This window comes from Balaenoptera musculus, chromosome 13, assembly GCF_009873245.2.
Source record: "Balaenoptera musculus isolate JJ_BM4_2016_0621 chromosome 13, mBalMus1.pri.v3, whole genome shotgun sequence".
Taxonomy (NCBI): domain Eukaryota; kingdom Metazoa; phylum Chordata; class Mammalia; order Artiodactyla; family Balaenopteridae; genus Balaenoptera; species Balaenoptera musculus.
In genome coordinates this window covers 84545403-84565301 of record NC_045797.1, presented here as the reverse complement: position 1 = coordinate 84565301, position 19899 = coordinate 84545403, and the positions used below count along the sequence as shown (strand labels likewise).

General features: G+C 35.4%; 1 protein-coding gene across 13 annotated transcripts in view; it reads right to left on the bottom strand.

The window, feature by feature from the left end:
• The window catches only part of KIDINS220 (kinase D interacting substrate 220), a 97502-nt gene that overhangs the window by 37941 nt on the left and 39662 nt on the right, over positions 1-19899 (bottom strand). For all 13 annotated transcript variants that reach the window (XM_036873492.1, XM_036873493.1, XM_036873496.1 and 10 more), the window contains exons 16-22: positions 19491-19642; positions 19039-19328; positions 18073-18213; positions 17095-17338; positions 16841-16929; positions 15214-15358; positions 8061-8223 (exon numbers count right to left, since the gene is read on the bottom strand). In XM_036873492.1, the coding sequence (XP_036729387.1) occupies positions 8061-8223; positions 15214-15358; positions 16841-16929; positions 17095-17338; positions 18073-18213; positions 19039-19328; positions 19491-19642 (1224 nt within the window). The remainder of the gene's footprint in view (positions 1-8060; positions 8224-15213; positions 15359-16840; positions 16930-17094; positions 17339-18072; positions 18214-19038; positions 19329-19490; positions 19643-19899) is intronic.

The following is a 19899-nucleotide window of genomic DNA, read 5'->3' as shown; positions in this document are numbered from 1 at the left end:
GGTGGAATGATGACAACACCAACACCTACAGAGAAGTCACACCGTATCAAGAAGATAGAATTTCATTAAGATTCTCAACTGTATATAAAAAACACTAGAAGAGCATACATAAAACAGTATCGGGAATAAATATTTATAGTATCTCAAAACCTAAATTAAGAAAAAATCATCAGTACAAAGAATGTACTTTGTACTACAAAGGAGATAAGACTTCTTCACAAATCTAAACTAACTACTGTCCAATTTTTTTATGCTATTCAAATTCATAACTTAAGTCCACATGCAAAAGAAACAAGGCTGTGCATAATCTGGGCCACATAATGGGGTAGGGAGGGTATCAGTAATCACCCAGAACTTCAAGGAAAGAGGAAGGCGGTTAGTGAGAGCTAAACAGAGGCATGAGATAACTAGAAGTGATAAAACTAATAAGCTTATGAAAACTTCGGCTGAATATCAGGAAGGAATATCAGACGATATGATGTTTTATTACAAAAAACGTCCTAAATACAGAAATACTGCTACTTGAATAATTTAAAGATACTGAATTTAGGATAAATGTTACAAACTTGATGTCTGTAGTGTCTAGTCAGCAAGTAGTAGATATTTCCACGAAAAGAAAATGGCTACGATTCTGAGGTTCTCTCAAAACTTATTAAATTGTTTTTAAAAAATCAAAATAAAGGACCAAAACAAAGTATTTTTTGGTAAGGCATTATCCTTATCACAAACCTAATTCTGACCACATCATCCTAAGTAAAAGGTTGGTTGAGCAGTGTCAAAACAGAAATTTGAAACATTATCTTCATGAAAACTATTTAAATTGATCTTTTAAAAACCTCTATCATTGCTTAAAATGCTTACTGAAAAATATCAGAAATAAAGTTTTATACTAAAATATCTCAATGGTGTCTAAAACTCTGTAATAAAAGTAGACAGAAAATCTTTATCTACAGTTTTTATTTTACTCCCTTTCTTCTTACTAAATGTATGTTAACAAAAAAAGCCCTCAAATGATCTAGACAAAAGCTTTTAGCTCAACACATAATTGCCAGAAAATTACAATAATTGTACCAATTAAAATAATCTTGAATGAACAGTATGTCATCTTAATGTTCCAATGGTTTACAGAGGGATCTACTTAATTAGCTGAAATTGCTTTCCAGTGTTAGTATCAAATGTCATTTGTTAAAAGTTGAACAATTTAGAAAATAATTTAACAAAGCAATTTTACCAAACACCAAGAACCAACATTTTCTTTTTCAGCTGAATAAAGCAAGCAGATGTGTCATCAAATTGCTATAAAAATAAATGAGGCTTTTTATGGATTAAAAAAATTTTACTACTAGTGTTAAAAATACTATTTTCTGATTGTTTTCACCAAATCAGATTTCTTTAATAAAATAAATGAATATCAATTATATACTGCTGCTTTTTGTCTGTTGTAAATAACACTTTTTATTATTCAAATGACAAGCAATAGCATCAAAGAACTCAACTATGGTTAGCTAGAAACAGTCATCTAAGTTATTCTAACATATTCCAATATACGATTTTTCAATATGTTGATCAAATTGGCTTCCTATAGTTTTTCATTAAGAAATCATCTTAAATTACTTTGTCAATTCCTTAATGAATTCTCAGATTCTTACTACATTGTCTTTTTTCTCTTCCTTAGACTAGCTACAAAGCAGTCTTTGTAAGTATTTGCAGGCATATAGGACACAATTATTTCTTTAAAAAAAAAAGGCATCTCAAAATCACCCTGAATCCAGCCCATTCATGGATGGCAGGCCCACCAAGAGCTGAAGTCCAAAATAAGAGATTAACTTAATGGCAAAACAAAGTTCCCATTACCTCATTATACCTCTAATATATAACAGTCTATATTTATTTGAACAAAATAAAATATTCCCCCTACAAAAAGTTACTCCAAGCTATTTTTATTATATGATTAAAAATACCCCCCCAAAAGCATTTCTTTGACAAATGTTCTACTGATATATTAATGAACAGGGTGAAAAATTACTATTATCTTTAAACTACAGGTGATACATTCTCTTTTGTCTGTAAGATATATTTTAATTAATTAAAAATATAAATTTTTGAAAGTTTCCTTGAATATTAGGAAGTCATATAAGCTTGAGGCTCAAATGCTGGAAATTAGGGTGAAAGTTTTAAAAGGTCAAGTAATTGCCTATTAGCAAATAACAGTAGTTTTAGCCTGAAAAGTTTTCTATCATCCAGAAGGCAATGTTTTAGCCTGATATTGATAAAAACCTGTTAATTGGCTGTTTGAGCCATCACATTTTTACTTTCCTCCAGTTGTTTCAAATATGTATGTTTTACCTTCAATCAGAATATAAGTTCCTCAACACTTGAGTATTTGGGGACAAAAGATATGTTGTATGTAATACACCCTCTAATGGTCTAGGAAAAAAAAAAGGGTGTGTGTGTGTGTGTGTGTGTGTGTGTGTGTGTGTGTGTGTGTGTGTGTGTGTGTGTGTGTGTGTGTGTGTGTGTGTGTTAATGCTGTTTTGGGGAGATTCATGCTGAAGTATTTAGGTGTGAGATACACTTTTGGATGGTTTGGCAAAAGGAAAGTGTATGTATGTGTGTGTAGATATGTGTGTAAGTTGCTCAAGGGCCTAAGATGCTTTGTATAGTTGTCTCTCTATGTACCCCACCTCCTCAGCCAGCCCCTGGAACGCATGAAAGCACAAAGGACAACAATCTAAGCCCTGACCCATAGTAAGAACTCACACTAAATACACATTAAATGAAGAAAATTAACTAGAATGGATAAACAAAAATCAAGGAAAGCCATTTAGGTCTCACACCTATTCATCTTGGTTTCTTTAAGAAAAGAGACAAGATTTCAGGAAGATATGTTTTACTCAAATGATAATATCTAAAATGAGACTGAAATACTCTTCATCCTTTTTATATCTTTTGTCTTCCAGCGACCATCTCAGCAAAAAAGTAACTAGAAAACTACAAAACCATGACTTTCTAATTTAAATTACTGCCAATGATAAGTTAAAAGCTCATTTTCATAAAAACATGCTCAATATTTTCTATATAGTTTGACAACATGCAGAAGAAATAAGATAAATTTTCTGCAAAGAAATTAGACACTGTGCATTTAAAAAAATTTTTTTAAATATATATGATTTTTCACCTGAATAGCTCATTAACCCAAGAGTTGCAGATTCTAATCATACTTGACCTCATTGATGGACTGTCCATCTTACTTCCTGCAGGATCAGAACTGGCTAACTTGACTTCTTGGCATTTGTGGATTGCAGGTCTTAAAATACTAATGAACACTGCACCGTCTGCATCCACTTGCTCCATGCCTTTCAGAGGTACCAGCTGATTCTAACATTAGAATCAATCAATCAATAAAGCATAGTTTGTGATTCATCCTGCCACCATGAAACAAAATGGTAGGTTTTTTTTTTTTAAAGCTTTCAATAGAGCTATGTATATATACATAATGATTTTCAATTACACGTGGCATGTGTGTAAAGGTTACTAAAATCACATAAGTGCACTAAGGAATACAGTTCTTAGATTCATTTAATGTAAACTATGTCCTTAAGTAAAAATCTTAACAAAGCAACAAATATTTACTGAACAATCACTATGGAGAACAAAAGGAATGGGAAGAGGAAAATTTCTTAATAAGAACCAGGTACTTCATATTTGTATCCCTCCTCTCTTTTTATTTGCTCAAATCATAGCATTTATCGTCCTATATTTTAATCATTTACTGTGCTTTTCCACTGCTTTAAAATTTCTTTTTAACTCACAGAAAAGCTGAAAGAACAGGACAACCAATTCCCAAACACACCTCACCTAGATTCACAAACTGTCAACATAGTGTCTCGATACACCTGCTATCTCCCTCCTCCCCTTATATATGTACATGTATACACATCCACATAACATATACATAGGTATACTTACAGACATATGCACATCTACACACACATACATGCACCTTCCTTTTGCCAAACCATCTGAAAGTGTATTTCACACCTAAATAGTTCAGCATGAACCTCCCCCAAATACCCTTACCATGCCTAAGGAAATTAACATTAATTCAAAAATTCTTACTCCCCAGTTGCCCGCCAAATGCCCTTCAGTGCCCTGCTTTTCTTCTGATACAGATCCCTATCACAGCTCACACACTGCATTTTGGCTGTGGGATCTATCTCTTCAGTCTCCCCCAGTCACCAATATGGAATTCAAGCCAGTTGTCTTGTAGAATGTTCCACATTCCGGATTCATCTGGCTGCTTCCTCAGAATTAGAATCATAGTACAACACGGCTGGCAACTGTACCAGAAAGGTGATGTGGTACCTTCTACCGCATTTTATCTAGTGGCATATGATGCTATGCATCCCATTAATGATGTCAGGCTTGACTATTTGATTAAAAATGTGGTGACAGCCAGATCTCTCCACTGCAAGGGCATGTCTTCTCTGTAATTATATGTAACCTGGGGAGTGATATTTTGAGACCATGTGCGCCTCCTGTTCCCCAACAACTTTCCTCCAGTGGTTTCTGCAACCACCGATGATCCTTGCTTGAATCAATTATCATACTGGGGATTTAAAAAAATGATAATTTTTCTATTTCATTCATTCCTTCTACACTTATCTGCTGGCATTCTCCTAAAACAAAGAATTATTCCTTTTTCCTCTCTTCTAAGTATTACTATGGACTCATTGGATTTCTTTTGTTGATATGTTATAATCAATTACCATCGTTTTTCTTTGTGATTCTCAAATGGGCCCAAGTTTGAAAGGTGCTCCTTCAAGCTAAGTCCTGTGCCCTTCTGTGCAGACCTCACTGTCTTTGAACAGTTCCTTCCTTGATTTCTGGCACATTACAATGCAGGCTCCCCTTGAGCTTTCCCTGCCTTAGACCTGGAATTAGCCATTTCTCCAAGGAGTCCCAATCAGAAACCAAGATCTAGGCACCAGATGTGCTCACAATTTGGGGGTATTTTTGCTCCCTTTTGGTGGGCAAAACTAGAGGAAACCTCATTTTAAATTATGAGTTAATATTTAATATCTCCAAATCCAGTCTACTACCATAGTGCTCTTCCTAATTTCTTCCATTCAATATTTGTATCTCCCTTCTCCCATAGGGAAAACACCAGCTTCCAAAAATACCTATTAATTCATTTTTTACTCTATCCTATGATACATTCAAAAGGATTTCAGGAGTATAATACCAATACTATTATCAACAACAAACCTACTAAGCTCAAGATTTCTCTGCAGTTAATTTTGTCTTCAGTATATTATACTAAGAATAAAGAGGGCTTCCCTGGTGGCGCAGTGGTTGGGAATCTGCCTGCTAATGCAGGGGACACGGGTTCGAGCCCTGGTCTGGGAAGATCCCACATGCCGCGGAGCAACTGGGCCCGTGAGCCACAACTACTGAGCCTGCGCGTCTGGAGCCTGTGCCCCGCAACGGGAGGGGCCGCGATAGTGAAAGGCCCGCGCACCGCGATGAAGAGCGGTCCCCGCACCGCGACGAAGAGTGGCCCCCACTTGCCGCAACTAGAGAAAGCCCTCGCACGAACCGAAGACCCAGCACAGCCAAAAATAATAAATAAATAAATTAAAAAAAAAAAAAAAAAAAATTTAAAAAAAAAAAAAAAAAGAATAAAGAATCAGAGAACTGAGTTCAAAGGTGTTTGAATTAATTTTTTTCTGTGTGGTTATATTTTCAATTTCATGTACCATTAGGATCATTTCTTTCTGTTTGTATTCAATATTAGGGTTTGCTTTTCCCATCCTTTTTGTTTCTCGATTATGATACAAAAGGCAAACTACATAAAAATGTACATTCAGAGATATTTCATTCCCCATCTAAGCATCCTCTTTAGGTAAACATTTTTATTAGTTTCTGGCTTACCCTTCCCATGGGTTTGTTTTATATTTTCATGAAAAATAATACATACCTACATATGTATATACAGATGTTCTTATTCCCCCTTCTTTCTTATACAAACAGAAACATGTTATATACTCTTTTGCACTTTACATTTTTCACTTACTAATATATCCTGAAAATTCCTCCATATCAAATCATAGTTTTTTCTCATTTTCTACAGCTACAAGGTACTCTATTATGGTAGCTGTGCCATAATTTATCCAACCAATGTTCCTATAAATGTGCATTTAACTTATGCTGCTACAGATAAGGTCACAATAAACAACCCTGTATAACCAGTTTTACAACTGTGGAGGTGTGTGTTTAAATTTCTACACGTGAGATTATAGGATCAAAAAGTAAACATATATTTACCTGGTCGCCTTTGTACCTCCAGCATCAGGAGCAGGGCCCCCAAGTAGCAGACACTTAATAGATTTTTTTTGATTGAATTCAATTATGAATATTTTTGAGAGCTTTAAAAACTTTTTATTTTCACATCTCTTCTGCTTCTATTTCCTGAGGACACAGACCCTCTTTCACCAATTACTCACCCTCTTCACAGAACATGCAGAGGGCCCAGTGCTGGAAACCCTAAGCACACAGTCCTTAACATGTGAGAAACTGATCAATGTTCCTGGACTCCTGAGACACAATAAACTTCTAAGCATTATATTCAGTTAAAGGAAGGTGAAGAGACTGACTTGAGTCCTATGTGTATCAAACCAAAAACTGTGCTCATCTAGCAAACATTCATTATTATACAGCACCTATGCTATGATGCAAACGTTTATTCATGAAATAATATTTTACTGCACAACCAAGGGAAAAACCAGTCATGTATCTTATAATAAAAAGATGGTTTCTAAAACATCAAAGGGCAGATGCACTCAGTGACACTGCTCCACAGGCCCATGGTAGTTGTGTGTCGCTGCCATCTACGACAGCACCTACTTGACACAGCTCACAGAATTCAATCTGTTTAGTTCAGCACAAATTAAACAGCAAAACCTACAAGAGCTCAAGTCTGCAGACTAACACTACAACCAGCCTCTATATTCTAAAATCAGTTATTCACCTAGAAAATATTAGATAAAATATGCACATGAAAAATGGGGATTGGAAAATAATGAAAGCCACATGCTGACAATACTCTAAGAAAAATTACTTGGAATCTTAAAAGTTTTAATGTATAAACTCTACACTGAATGGTTCGTTAGATTTAATATTTCATTTACATGTTCAAAATAATAGTTTCAATTATACCAAGTTTTATACAATAGTATAGTTCCCTTGTATTATATTTTTTCTAAGAGGTATTTTTATTTAGAGTTGTAATTGAAAACTTTGAAGGTATTAAGTATTCTGGTAAACAAAAAGGATTATAATTTTATTTGTTTATTTGACAAGAAAGTCAAACTCTTAAAACTTGACATGCTTGACACTTCACTGAGCATTAACTGTATGTCTTTCCAGAAAAAATTAATCAATTTCTTTACCAGAGGTAGATTTAAAAAGTACTTCAAATGACTGACTATAAAAGAAAAATAAATTGTTCTTTTTATTGTTTTATAGAACAATTTATTGTTCTATAAAAGAACAATAAATTGTTCATATATTTTATAAATCCTTTATTGTTTAATGCAAAGAATGCTTTCCAGCCAGTATTCACAGTTCCCCAAATCCTCCAGATATAAAGCTGTGAATATACCTGCACTAATGATTTGGAAAATGTAACCTCCTTAATATTCTATAAAGACACTTAGAATAAAAAATAAAATAGAAATAAATAATAATGTTTTAAGGTTTGCATTTTGTATATATAAATAACACAGAGCTAACAGAACTATGAAACGTTTTTCATCATATAGGTTACACTGAGAAAGGAAGAATATAGACAAATAAAGCTGTAAATTTTACATAATGGGATATATACCTGTACTAACATAACTCCAAATTATAACGGAATTAATGAGAATGATTAGTTGAACCCAGAACTCTACATTTTATACATTTTGTATTCATTTTGCTTTATATGCATTAACTTTCTTCTGAAAAGTCAACTCAGTCTAGGATAAATTTAAATATAAAGAGGTCAGATAAAGTACCTTTCATAGATGGTTTTTAATGTCATTTGATCTGGAATACCTTCAGTCTCTTCCAAATATAATATGAGCCATGAAGTTCGGTATGGCCACTGCTCAGTAAGGTTGATCCAGCTAGCAAGCCTGTCCCAGTTGAAACTTATCTGATTGGCTCTCAGTAATCGCCCTTTAAGGAATACAAAAAATGTTTTAAATTAATAGGCATGTAATGTTAAGCCAAATATTCTGTATATTCAAAAATAATTCAACTTTAAATGTTTTAAAATTTGCCATTTAATTTACACTACAAACTGAAACCTAGTATTTATGTGGATATGGCTTAAACACAACTCTGTTTAATTCTAAAGTAATTTTTTTGTGATTTGCCATTGGTGCTATACACTGCTTTGATGACATTTATGCAGGCAAAAATCTTTCAGGATGGCATGTGAGACAGTCTCCACCCTACCCACAATCATACAGCAGAACATCAATGCACCCATGATGAGCCCCATCCTCCTATGGACCTTGAACAAATCCAAATATGCTAGTCCACTCTTTTTATTACGGGTAAATGTACAACCCCATACACTTTCATTTTTATGTACTAAGGGTGGCTTATGTAAGTAATCTATCAAGTGAATAATAATATGTTTCTAAAATTTGTTTACATATATTTTAAAAATCCTGTCTATCACCGGGGTTTCTTAGGACTCTAATTCAGTGTTCTACCATTGGGCATGCCTACATTAGGACACTTGCAATCCTTGAACTTTCAGAACAGATGATTTGTTTCATTGCTTCATCAATTTTTCCTTGATCTCGTTGGGATTCCCAACTGCTGATATCATTGCTTTTTACTTTTAAACATTGTCAGTTTTATTTCATCATTATCTAGACTAAGATATCTATTTGTTTTGGTTCAAATATGAATCATCCCTTTCCTTACCACTAATAGATGTAGATCTGTAATTCCCCCATCCAGTTCTTCCCATATCCTCAGACACTCATTCCCTCAGCAAATCTGCTTTTATGGGCAAACCACATTATCATCACCGGATTCTTTTTTCCCTAGAAAATGGGATCTGGTCTGCTAAATCACTGACAAGGTCCTTACCTTCAATCCAAGCGAGCTATGGTCACATGCATTTGAAAGCTACAAAAACTCACTGAAGTATCACAATATATGGATATATGATACTAATGCTTAACAAAAGAGATATGATCCCAGCCTTCATGAAGCTTACACCCAGTGGGCCAGACAAATAAATCAAACAAAAATCATGAAATGACTTAATCACAAATTGTGACGAGAGGAGACCTACCCTCAGTAGAGTATAAACAGGTTAACACAGAACTAAAAGTTTAAAAAACTAGGCAACTAGAAGCAAGGCATTAAAATGTGCTTGCAACATTGACAACATACTTCTTGAACTTTAAAAGATGAAAAAACTGGTGAAAAAAACTTTTAGAATTGAATTGGAGACATGGGTTAGAACAATATGTGAACTAATTTTCATCCCATAATGATTAGGCTTGATCCCCCAAACATTTGTGGGAAGGCAATGAAGGCTTCAAATCTAACTACAGTTGCTCTATTGAGTTTTTAAAACTCACTCATTCAGTATGTTAGTTACTGATGACAGACATAGAAGGCTTACTCCCCACCCTAAAAGAACTCAAGAGTGTACTGGAAAAGATGGATAGATAAGAAAACAATTACAATCCTAACAGATAAGACTCTACTGGAGATACACACATATTGTTGTGAGAAAATAAAAAATGCACCCCAAATCCAGAAGCAGCAGTTACGGGAAGGTTTCCTTAAGAAAGTAACCCCTAGAACTAAGCTATGCAAGATGAGTACGAGTCAATCTGATGAGGAAGGGCTGAGGCAAGAGGAGAAAGTTAGGGCAGTCAAACAAAGGGAACAGCAAATGCAGTCATGAATTTATGAAACTAGCAGATACAGAGAACTGAAAAACTATTTTAAAAGTATGAGTGAATAAAAATAACGTTAAGTATTTGAAGTGTCCTAGCATACAATAGTTAAGAAATAAAGCAGTAGCGGGGGCTTCCCTGGTGGCGCAGTGGTTAAGAATCTGCCTGCCAATGCAGTGGACACGGGTTTGAGCCCTGGTCTGGGAAGATCCCACATACCACGGAGCAACTAAGCCCGTGCACCACAACTACTGAGCCTGCGCTCTAGAGCCCACGAGCCACAACTACTGAGCCCGTGTGCCACAACTACTGAAGCCCACGCGTCTAGAGCCCGTGCTCCGCAACAAGAGAAGCCACCGCAATGAGAAGCCCGCGCATTGCAATGAAGAGCAGCCCCCGCTCGCAGCAACCAGAGAAAGCCCGCGCGAAGCAAAGAAGACCCAATGCAGCCAAAAATAAATAAATAAATTTATTTAAAAAAAAAAAAAAGCAGTAGTGGGAAAAAATTTTGCTCAATGGATGTGTCTACGGTTATCTTTTAATATTATCCTCCAAAATAATCCAATAAAACTAATTTTAAATAAAGCACATTTGATAAAATAAAGCACAATTTTAAAGCAGGAAACCACTTAACTAAATACTCACCAATACTTTATATACTAAAGTCCCAAATTATTTTCTGATATTAGTTCTATCCATTATATACCTTTCCTAATAGCAGCAACCATTTGCATAGTGTTCAACAGATAACATTATACATTTTTACATATAAGAGAATGAGAGGTACCAGAGGCTAATCAACATGCCCAGGGCTCAAATTCAAGTCTTTTGTCTTCAAATTCTAACTAAATAAATTACTTATCTACTCAAATAAATAAAATGTATTTCCCTATATACATCTAACTAATGGTAGCTAACTGAGTGAAAAATTTATCATGAAAACTATCAAAAATCCATTAAAATACAAAAGTTTAAATCTGTAGGTTATTTTCAACATAACACTTTTATATTTAAGCAATGAAACTAACAGCATTAAGATGCTTTCATAAAATGAAAAACTTACCTAGAATCTTTCATTTTCAGGCAGAGCTATATTTGATGAAACAAAAATATTTCTGATGTAACAATCTAGAAAGACTGTTTATAGTCAAAGACTAATACTAGAGAAATTCTTACATTTAAAACAAGGCTTTAGGAAAAAACTTTGGTTCTACTCCAAAATGTGTACACATCATTATTTTTTTAATGTGTATCTAAATATCAGCTGTTAAATGATATTTCCTTGCTCATCTTTAGAGGGCCTAAAGATGTCTAAACATAATACAAAGTCCTTACCATGGATATGGGGCTTGTAAGGCCCACAATGAACTGGCCACTGGCTATTTCTCTGACATCACTTCCCACTACTCTCCCGTCTGCTCCCCAAACTCCAACCAGACTGGCCTCAGAGTTGGGATCCCACCTCAGAGCATTTACACTTGCTGTTCCTTCTGCTTAGAATGCTTTTCTCAAGTTATTTGTAAAGTTTGGTTTCCACTTCAGGTCTCAAACTCATTCAACAACAGTGTCCCAGACACTGTCCTGGGTATGGAGGAAAGAGAAAATAATACAGACAAAAATCTTGGCCATGTGGGTCTAACATTCTACTGAGGGGAGACAGACAAAAAACAAAATAAGTAAGTATGTTCATGTGTTAGAAGGTGATGGATTCTATGGAGTAAAATGAAGTAGGGAAGAAAGGAGTACGAAATAGGGAGGTGTAATTTTATATAAGATAACAGAGGGATGGTCTCATTGAAAAGCTGATAATTAAGCGAAGAATTAAAAGAAGGTGAGAAAAGCCATTATGCATCTCTCCAAAGAAAGATCCTTACAGACAGAAGAAACAGCAAGTGCAAAAGCCCTTAGGCAGGATCATGCCTGACGTTTTCAGGGAACAGCAAAGAGGTTGGTAAGGGCTGGAGGAGGAAAGTAGATGAGGTCAGAGGTAGGGAAAGGGGTGGAGAGAGACAGATCAAACGGCTTGTAAGAAACTGTAAGGACTTAGATTTTTATTTTCAGTAAAATAGGGGCACATAATAGAGCTTTTAGCAGAAGCACAGCATGACTGGCTTCTATTTTTAAAGGATCTCTGTGGCTGCCACATGGAGAATAGACTGTAGAGAAAAGATAGGAGCAGGGAGACCTGTCAGAAGGCTATTGCTATAACTAATACAGATGAGACATAATGGTGCGTTGAATAAGGATAGTATGCTAGAAATGGGAAGAAGTGGTCAGATTCTGGATATAGTCTGAAGACAGAGCAAAAGAATTTAATGCAGACTGGAGAAGATATATGAAAGAAAGATATCAAGACCTCTTTTTCCAAGGAAATGGAATAGGAGTGGCACTAACTCAGAAGGTAAACTATGGGTGGATTAAGTTTGTGTCACAGGATCTAAAGTTCATTTTTGGACATGTTAAGTGTAAGACGTATATCAGACATCATCAGGTATCAATTAGGCAACTGGAGAGCAACAGGGGTGAAGATATGTATTTGAGAGTCTTCAGCATAAAGATGGTACATCTGGTTTAGACAGAAAGAGAAGAACCAAGGACTGAGCCAAGGGCATTCCAATGCTAAATGGTAAGGGAAGATGAGGTTTTATGGCATTTATCATTACATGACTTTACATCTGTTTTCCCCCAAAGGGTAAGAATTTTATCTTGTTCACTGCTTATCTCCACAATGCTTAGACCAATACCTAGCATATCTAGACACTCACTATATATTTGTTAAATGACTACATAAGTATTACTGATAATATACTAAAACATTTCCATTGTAGAACATAATCAAGTATAATGAGGTCTGTGACCTCACTTAAAGGAATTTAGTTATCAAAAAATTATGAATATACTTGATACAACCTCAGTTGCAATATAGTTCCATAGCATGCACCCAACATTAGTATAAAAACAAATTTCAGTGTAACTATCATAAGAGAGTTAACACTGGTCAATATTACAAAGTACCATTCAATATCATGCAAAGAAAGAAATATATATTTTACAAATATTTATATTTATAAGTAAGCATTAACATGGTGGAGAGCAGAATTCCATGCAAGGAATTCAGTCACAAGGCAATAATCCTTAATTTTCTTGTCAATATTTTTATTTAAAATATCACTTGAAAACTAAAATAGAAGTATAGAAAATCTGAATTGCAACATTTTAAAATATAAGCTAATTAAGACATCTTATGTTCATGGATTGGAAGACTTAATATTGTTAAAATGTCAATATTAGCCAAAGCAATCTACAGATTCAATGTAACCCTGTCAAAATCCCAATGATATTTTCTGCAGAAATAGAAAAACCCATCCTAAAATTCACATGGAATCTCAAGGGACCCTGAATAACTAAAACATCCCTGAAAAAGAAGAACAAAACTGGAGGAATCACACTTCCTGATTTCAAAACTTACTACAAAGTTACAGTAATCAAAACAGTGTGATATTGGCAAAATGCAGACATACAAACCAACAGAACAGAATAGTGAACCCAGAAATAAATCCTCACATATATGGTCAGATGATTTTTGACAAGGGTGCCAAGACCATTCAATGGGGAAAGGACAGTCTTTTCAATAAATGATGCTTGGAAAACTGGATATCCATATGCAAAATAATGAAGTTGAACTTACCTAACACCATATATAAAAATTAACTCAAAATGGCTCAAGGACCTAAATTTAAGACTTAAAGCATTAGAAAACATAGGATAAAAACTTCATGATATTGGATTTGGCAATGATTTCTTGACATGACACCAAAAGCACAGGTAACAGAAGAAAAAAAACAGACGAACTGAAATTAATAAAAATTTAAAATTTTGTATATCAAAAGACACTATCTGTAGAATAAAAAGGCAACCCATGGAATGGGAGAAAATATTTGAAAATCATATATCTGAAAAGGGATTAATATCCAGAATATACAGAGAACTCCTAAAACTCAACAACAACAGCAAAAAAAGTCCGACTCAAAAATTGGCAAAGGACTTGAACAGACATTTCTCCAAAGAAGATATATTAATGGCCAATAAGCACATGAAAAGATGCTCAACATCACTAATCATTAGGGAAATGCAAGTCAAAACTACAATGGGATACCACCTCACACCCACTGGGATTGCTACTATCAAAAAACCAGAAAACAACAAGGTTGGTGAGGATGTAGAAAAATTGCTTGTTTACTGTTGGTGGGAAAAACTTCTTTTTTTACTATGGAAAAAAGTATGGAGGTTCCACCAAAAATTTAAAATAGAAATACCATGTGACCCAGCAATTCCACTTCTGGGTATATACCTAAAAAGAATTGAAAGCACTGTCTCCAAAACATATTTGAACACCCGTGTTATAGCAGCATTATTCACAACAGCTAAAAACATGGAAGCAACCCACATGTCCAACCCACATGTCCATAATGTTAGCAATGGATAAGCAAAACTTGGTACATACATACGGTAGAATATTAGCCTTAAAAAGGAAGAAAATTCTGAAATATGCTACAACATGGGTGAACCTTGATAAAATTATGCTAAATGAAATAAGCCAGTCACAGAAAGACAAATATTGTATGATTCCAACTATATGAGGTATTTAGAGTAGCCAAAATCACAGAGACAAAGTGTAATGGTGGTTGCCAGGGGCTGGGGGGAGAGGAGCGGGAGGATGAGTACAGAGTTTCAGTTTTACAAGATGAAGAGTTATGGAGATGGATGGTAGTGACGGCTACACAGCTATGTGAACTGTACCCTTAAAAATGGTTAAGATGATAAATTTTTATGTGTATTTCACTTAACACGATAAAAAAAGAAAAAATATATATCATTTGAAAACAGAAAGAGCAGCAGTAAAATCTGAATTTCAACATTTTAAATTATAAATTAATTATACTCAGTTATACAAATTAGCATAAAATTATAATTATACAAAGAGAAAAATTAAAGCTGAGATGAAATTTAAAAATTTTTAAATCATCGAGTTTTAAAATAACAGTAGACAACTGGTAGTTGATTTTCATTGTCAAAGCTAATATAGGTTTTATTAGACACACTTAATGCAAATAAAACTGGTATTCAGCAGTGTAAACATATAAACCCAGTACATCCTTTTGTTTCTGAAATTGAATTGCTTTGTTAATGTTAAAACTTATTATCTACCATACAACAGTAAGAAAACAAAATTCACCTGTCACAGAAACAATATTAAGTAATCTTCTCATGGTCTGAGGACTTATGTCACTGAACCAGTCCTCTGTAACCAGCAGTTTTGTAAGATCAAAGGACATCTGCCGAGTAATCGTGCGCTGCATCTGCCTTCTTCGGTAAGTATCCTGAAACAGTGAACCCATACTTCGAGCCTGAGAACTTAAGGCTTTTTGAGAAGTTAATATATGTTTATGTCAACAACAAAAACAATCCAAAATTTTAGTCAAAGAGGAAGACTACATAGTAATAAAAAGTATTATTATTACTTCTTGAGGCAAAATATTTACAGAACAGTTATAAAGTAACATTAGCAGCAACTGCATCAAATGCTATGGTTTAGCTTCAGATGTATTTTGATTTATAGCTGTACAGAGAAAGCTCAATGCCTTGAAGATCATAAATAAGCTGAATTGTGTAAAGAAAATTCAACTCAAACTCTTATGGGAGCTCAGTATTTATAGGAACCCTGAAATAATAAAGCAAATAACCCCTCCTCTAGATTTAAGGATTCAGCATTTTGATTTTTAGGTTATTTTTAAACGTATGACACAGCTGCTCTAACTATCCTTACATCTGCATAAGAATTAAAGGCTCTCTCCTGGCTGGGGTGGGGCAGGGAATCCCATCTAATCAGAGGAGGAACAGGCATAACAAAGGTGTGTTCTCATCTAAGGTCATGAGACAGGGGAATGTGGATACAATTACAGGGAACCCAAGAGTCCAGACTCCCAGGAGAGAAATTCAAAACTGTAAATCACACCCTGCTCTTAATTTAGAGCTGTCAACTGTCATTCATAATATTATTTTCACATCCATACTTGTACATGGTAGAGGCATAACGTCAAAATATCACTGAAGACACATTTTTTAAAATGTAAAATGTCCCAATTTAATGTTAGCAAACTAGGGGGAAAATAAACGGCGCCAATGCTAGCCCAACCTAGCCATCCTTAAGCAGCACTACCACCATAACTTACCTGCCAGCGGACATCTTCCTGCCTTGTAATACTCCCTTATTCTTTACAAAAGAAGGCTCCTAAAGATAGGGTAGGACAGGGAAACTACGGTGTTCCAGGAGAAAACCAAGGGACTGGGAAAGGCACAAAATCACTATGTGGGGAGAAAAAAAAAAGAGTACACATCTCACAAACATCAGGGAAGGAGGAAGGCCAACAGGAAAACAAAGCAAGGAATTGTTCTCACACTACGAGCCTCTCTCTCCCTTACAGCTATGGTGACATGGGTCCCTGGAATGAACACAACTCGACCTGGAATGAACCCAGTGGTTCTCTAACCCTCGATGAAATCATCTGGGGAGCTTTAAAATCTCACTCTCAGAGGTTCTGATTCAATTGGTCTGGAGTCTGGAGTGGCACCTGGGCTGAGAGCAGGCTGGGAGAGGACAGGCACTCATGTATAATTTACAGTTATTGTGGCTCTAGGTTCAGACATTCCTTGAAAAACCACCTGAAGCTGAAAGGAAATCCAATGATAAAGTTTACTTGATGAGCTCAACGCAGTATTTATAAAATATTACGTGGCATCACCTTGGTTTTATTTAAATAATAGCAATACAAACAAATGGCTCAAAACATAAGGTAACTTACCCGTCTATTAAGGGCCGTCTTACTACCAAGTTTTGTCATCTCTCCAAGGCTGTTTTGTGAAACTCTCCTGTCAGCATCTTCCTGCATCCCTTAAAGAATTTATCAAGAAAGCACCATTGTATTAAAACTCTGTTGTATGTGGTATTTAAAGAGTAATGAAATATGAACAATATTTTTCAAGGTAAAAGGAGATGCACCATAAAAAACTATAGAACTACTTCAAACCCAAAGTACCTGAGGAACTTGATCTTTACCTGTATTATCTGAGCATGGAATATCTCCATTAGTTGTTGAAGTTACAAGAAATTTTCTTGCACTGCTTAGTCCACGACTATTGAGGAAAACAGGCAGATGAACTATGTTGCGCATATAGTCATGTCCATTGATGTTCGAGTCACGAAGCACGCTGTTGAGGTTCTGGTTAATTGCCTTTATAATAATATGTGGATCACTTGCAAAAATAGCAATGAATGGGCCTTTTGAAAACAGAACTCGGACCTGTGGTAGAAGAAATGTATAGTTATAAGATGTATAGTTATAAGATAAAAATTTTAAATTATCCAAAGTAATAAAACACCTTTTCAAAATCTGTGTTGTCCTTTGGTGACTATATTTTTAAAATAACATTTCCTTTTCATTCAAGTATTATTCTATATGAAAACAAATTTTACCAAAGTCTCAATCTGGTTTGTCACCATCTGACAATTTTTCAACATTTGACAGTGATAAGATCTCCAGAGAAAACAATTAATCCTGTCATATTTCGAGACACTTATGGTCTACATAAGAGGTAAGATCAATACACATGAGAAATATTCATGAACATATATGACATACTAAACACATCGGTCTCCGACCACAGTTACACACTGTTGCTTATAACGTACCTAACAGAGAGCCACTGACGTGCCCTCCTTTAACAGAACTCTACAAATTCTGTGGTTTCCCAACCCTTATCTCTATTCTAACCATAACTATCTGCAAAGAAAAGCTGGAGTCACACTATGGACTTTAGAGACCCTCTATTCACTTTTTTCCTCACACTGCCATTAAGCTAGAATTGTTTAAATCTGCTTGTGATGAAACTTTTACTCTTGCTATGTTTCTGCATAAAATATGGTTGTTTTTACAAAGGAAGTATTATTCAAACTCCACTTGAGATATTCATGAAGTGATTCCTCTCGGCTGCCACATATGTGACAATGACAAGTTTCAAGTTGGTTAAGACATACGGTGTCCAGCATCTGGAGTACTTTGTCCTGCTCACAGGCATCTAACCCATCAATGATAACCACCAGCCTTGTCTGATTCTGAGTGAAGCTGTCAATGGTTTTTGCCATCCTGGCCATCAATTCCACTTCACACTTAAGAACCTGTGCAAAAGAAAGGATACAAAGCACTGAAATCTGAGAAAGTTAAGCACATTTCTTAAAAAGCCTGACAGAAAGTCAGCTAAAGGAAGAAAAGAAATCCGAAGTCCTCACTGCCAGTTGTGGTTCCACTTAAAACTGTAGCGAGTGTTTCACCTAAATTAGAGCATTTATTACAATAAGGTAGACACTGTCATATCCATTTTAAAAGGACAAACTTGGTTGAGTGACTTACTTGCTGAGATCACATGCTCTGAATGTCAGAAGACATATTTGAATGCAAATCCAAATGATCTAAATACCACACTACATTTGACTCCCTGATGGCATGTGACCTTGATCAAAGTAAGGGGCTGCAGATAATTGTATAAAGCCCTTTTTCGTTCTAAAAGTATGTTCCTATCTTATATGTTTTGGTGGTTCAATCTGCTTACTCTACCAGGCTCTAGAGCAACCTGTATTATTAGGTAGTAATTACCAACTGTGGAATAATCTGCAACTTTTTGAGTATCTTATAAAAGTCTGTTTTATAAAAATATGTTATTTTTGTAACTTTTCCCACTTCACGTATGTATTTTCATAGGAAAAATCTAGAGTAAAACTAAACACAAATGCAACGCTTTAACACTTAGAGAATACACTCCCTAAAGCCCCATGGTCATGGGGAGCATATTCACATTAGGATTATTTTCTGCACGGCTTGTGGGATCTTAGTTCCCCCCGATCAGGGATTGAACTCCGGCCCTCGGCAGTGAAAGCGCGCAGTCCTAACCACTGGATCACCAGGAAACTCCCAGGATTATTTTCTAAGAAGCAGTGAGTGCTTACTTTCATGAATCCTTCACTTTTCAATTTGTGCAGTTTAGAGGCAGCATTATGGAGGCGTTTCCTTTGAGAATTCAGGAGAGAGTCCAGCACCTGCCACCACGTACGACAATTCAGCACAAAGGCCAATCCCACTATCGACGCAATTGATATGAGGACGGCATTCACTGTCAGATGCTTTGGGTCAACTCTGAATATAGTCAGAAGAGTAATTCCAGCAATAACGCAGCCAAAGATAAAAAGGAAGATGACAAAAGATGGGAGACAACACGTTTTTTTCCATTTATTTTTACCTGTAATACAACAAATGGTTTTAACATGTCAAGCATCCAGAAAATCTCAATCATTACGGTGACAACATATGATGAATCTGATGTTCAATTCATGTTTTCATGCATTTCATCCATCCCATCCTCAAGCCCTACATACACACAAAGAAGAGAAGGAGGTCCTACCCTGCGTATCTTCAGTCTTGAATACTCGGAAAAGCCTGGTTGCCAAAAAGCCAAACTCTCTTTCACAAGCATCCGAGAGGGTGGCAATCATTTCAGCCATTGATGTTTCTCCACCTACACTGGACAACCTATTATAATCTGTAAACAAAAACCTTGGGGAAAGGGGAAAGAAAATGTTACTCAGCTATCTAAAGAAACGATTTCAACATATGTTATCTCTATCATTTAGCCTGTATTTCTTCATGTCTCTTTCAAAATGTTGTTTTTAAAATTCTAAGGAGGGAAAACAACTTGTAATTAGGTATCTTCCATTTCTAACATCTTATATACCTTTCTCAGGAAAAGGCAATAACAAAAGTTAAATGTGGTAGACTTATATGAAGTAATTCTGACTAAAGGCAGAAAGGGA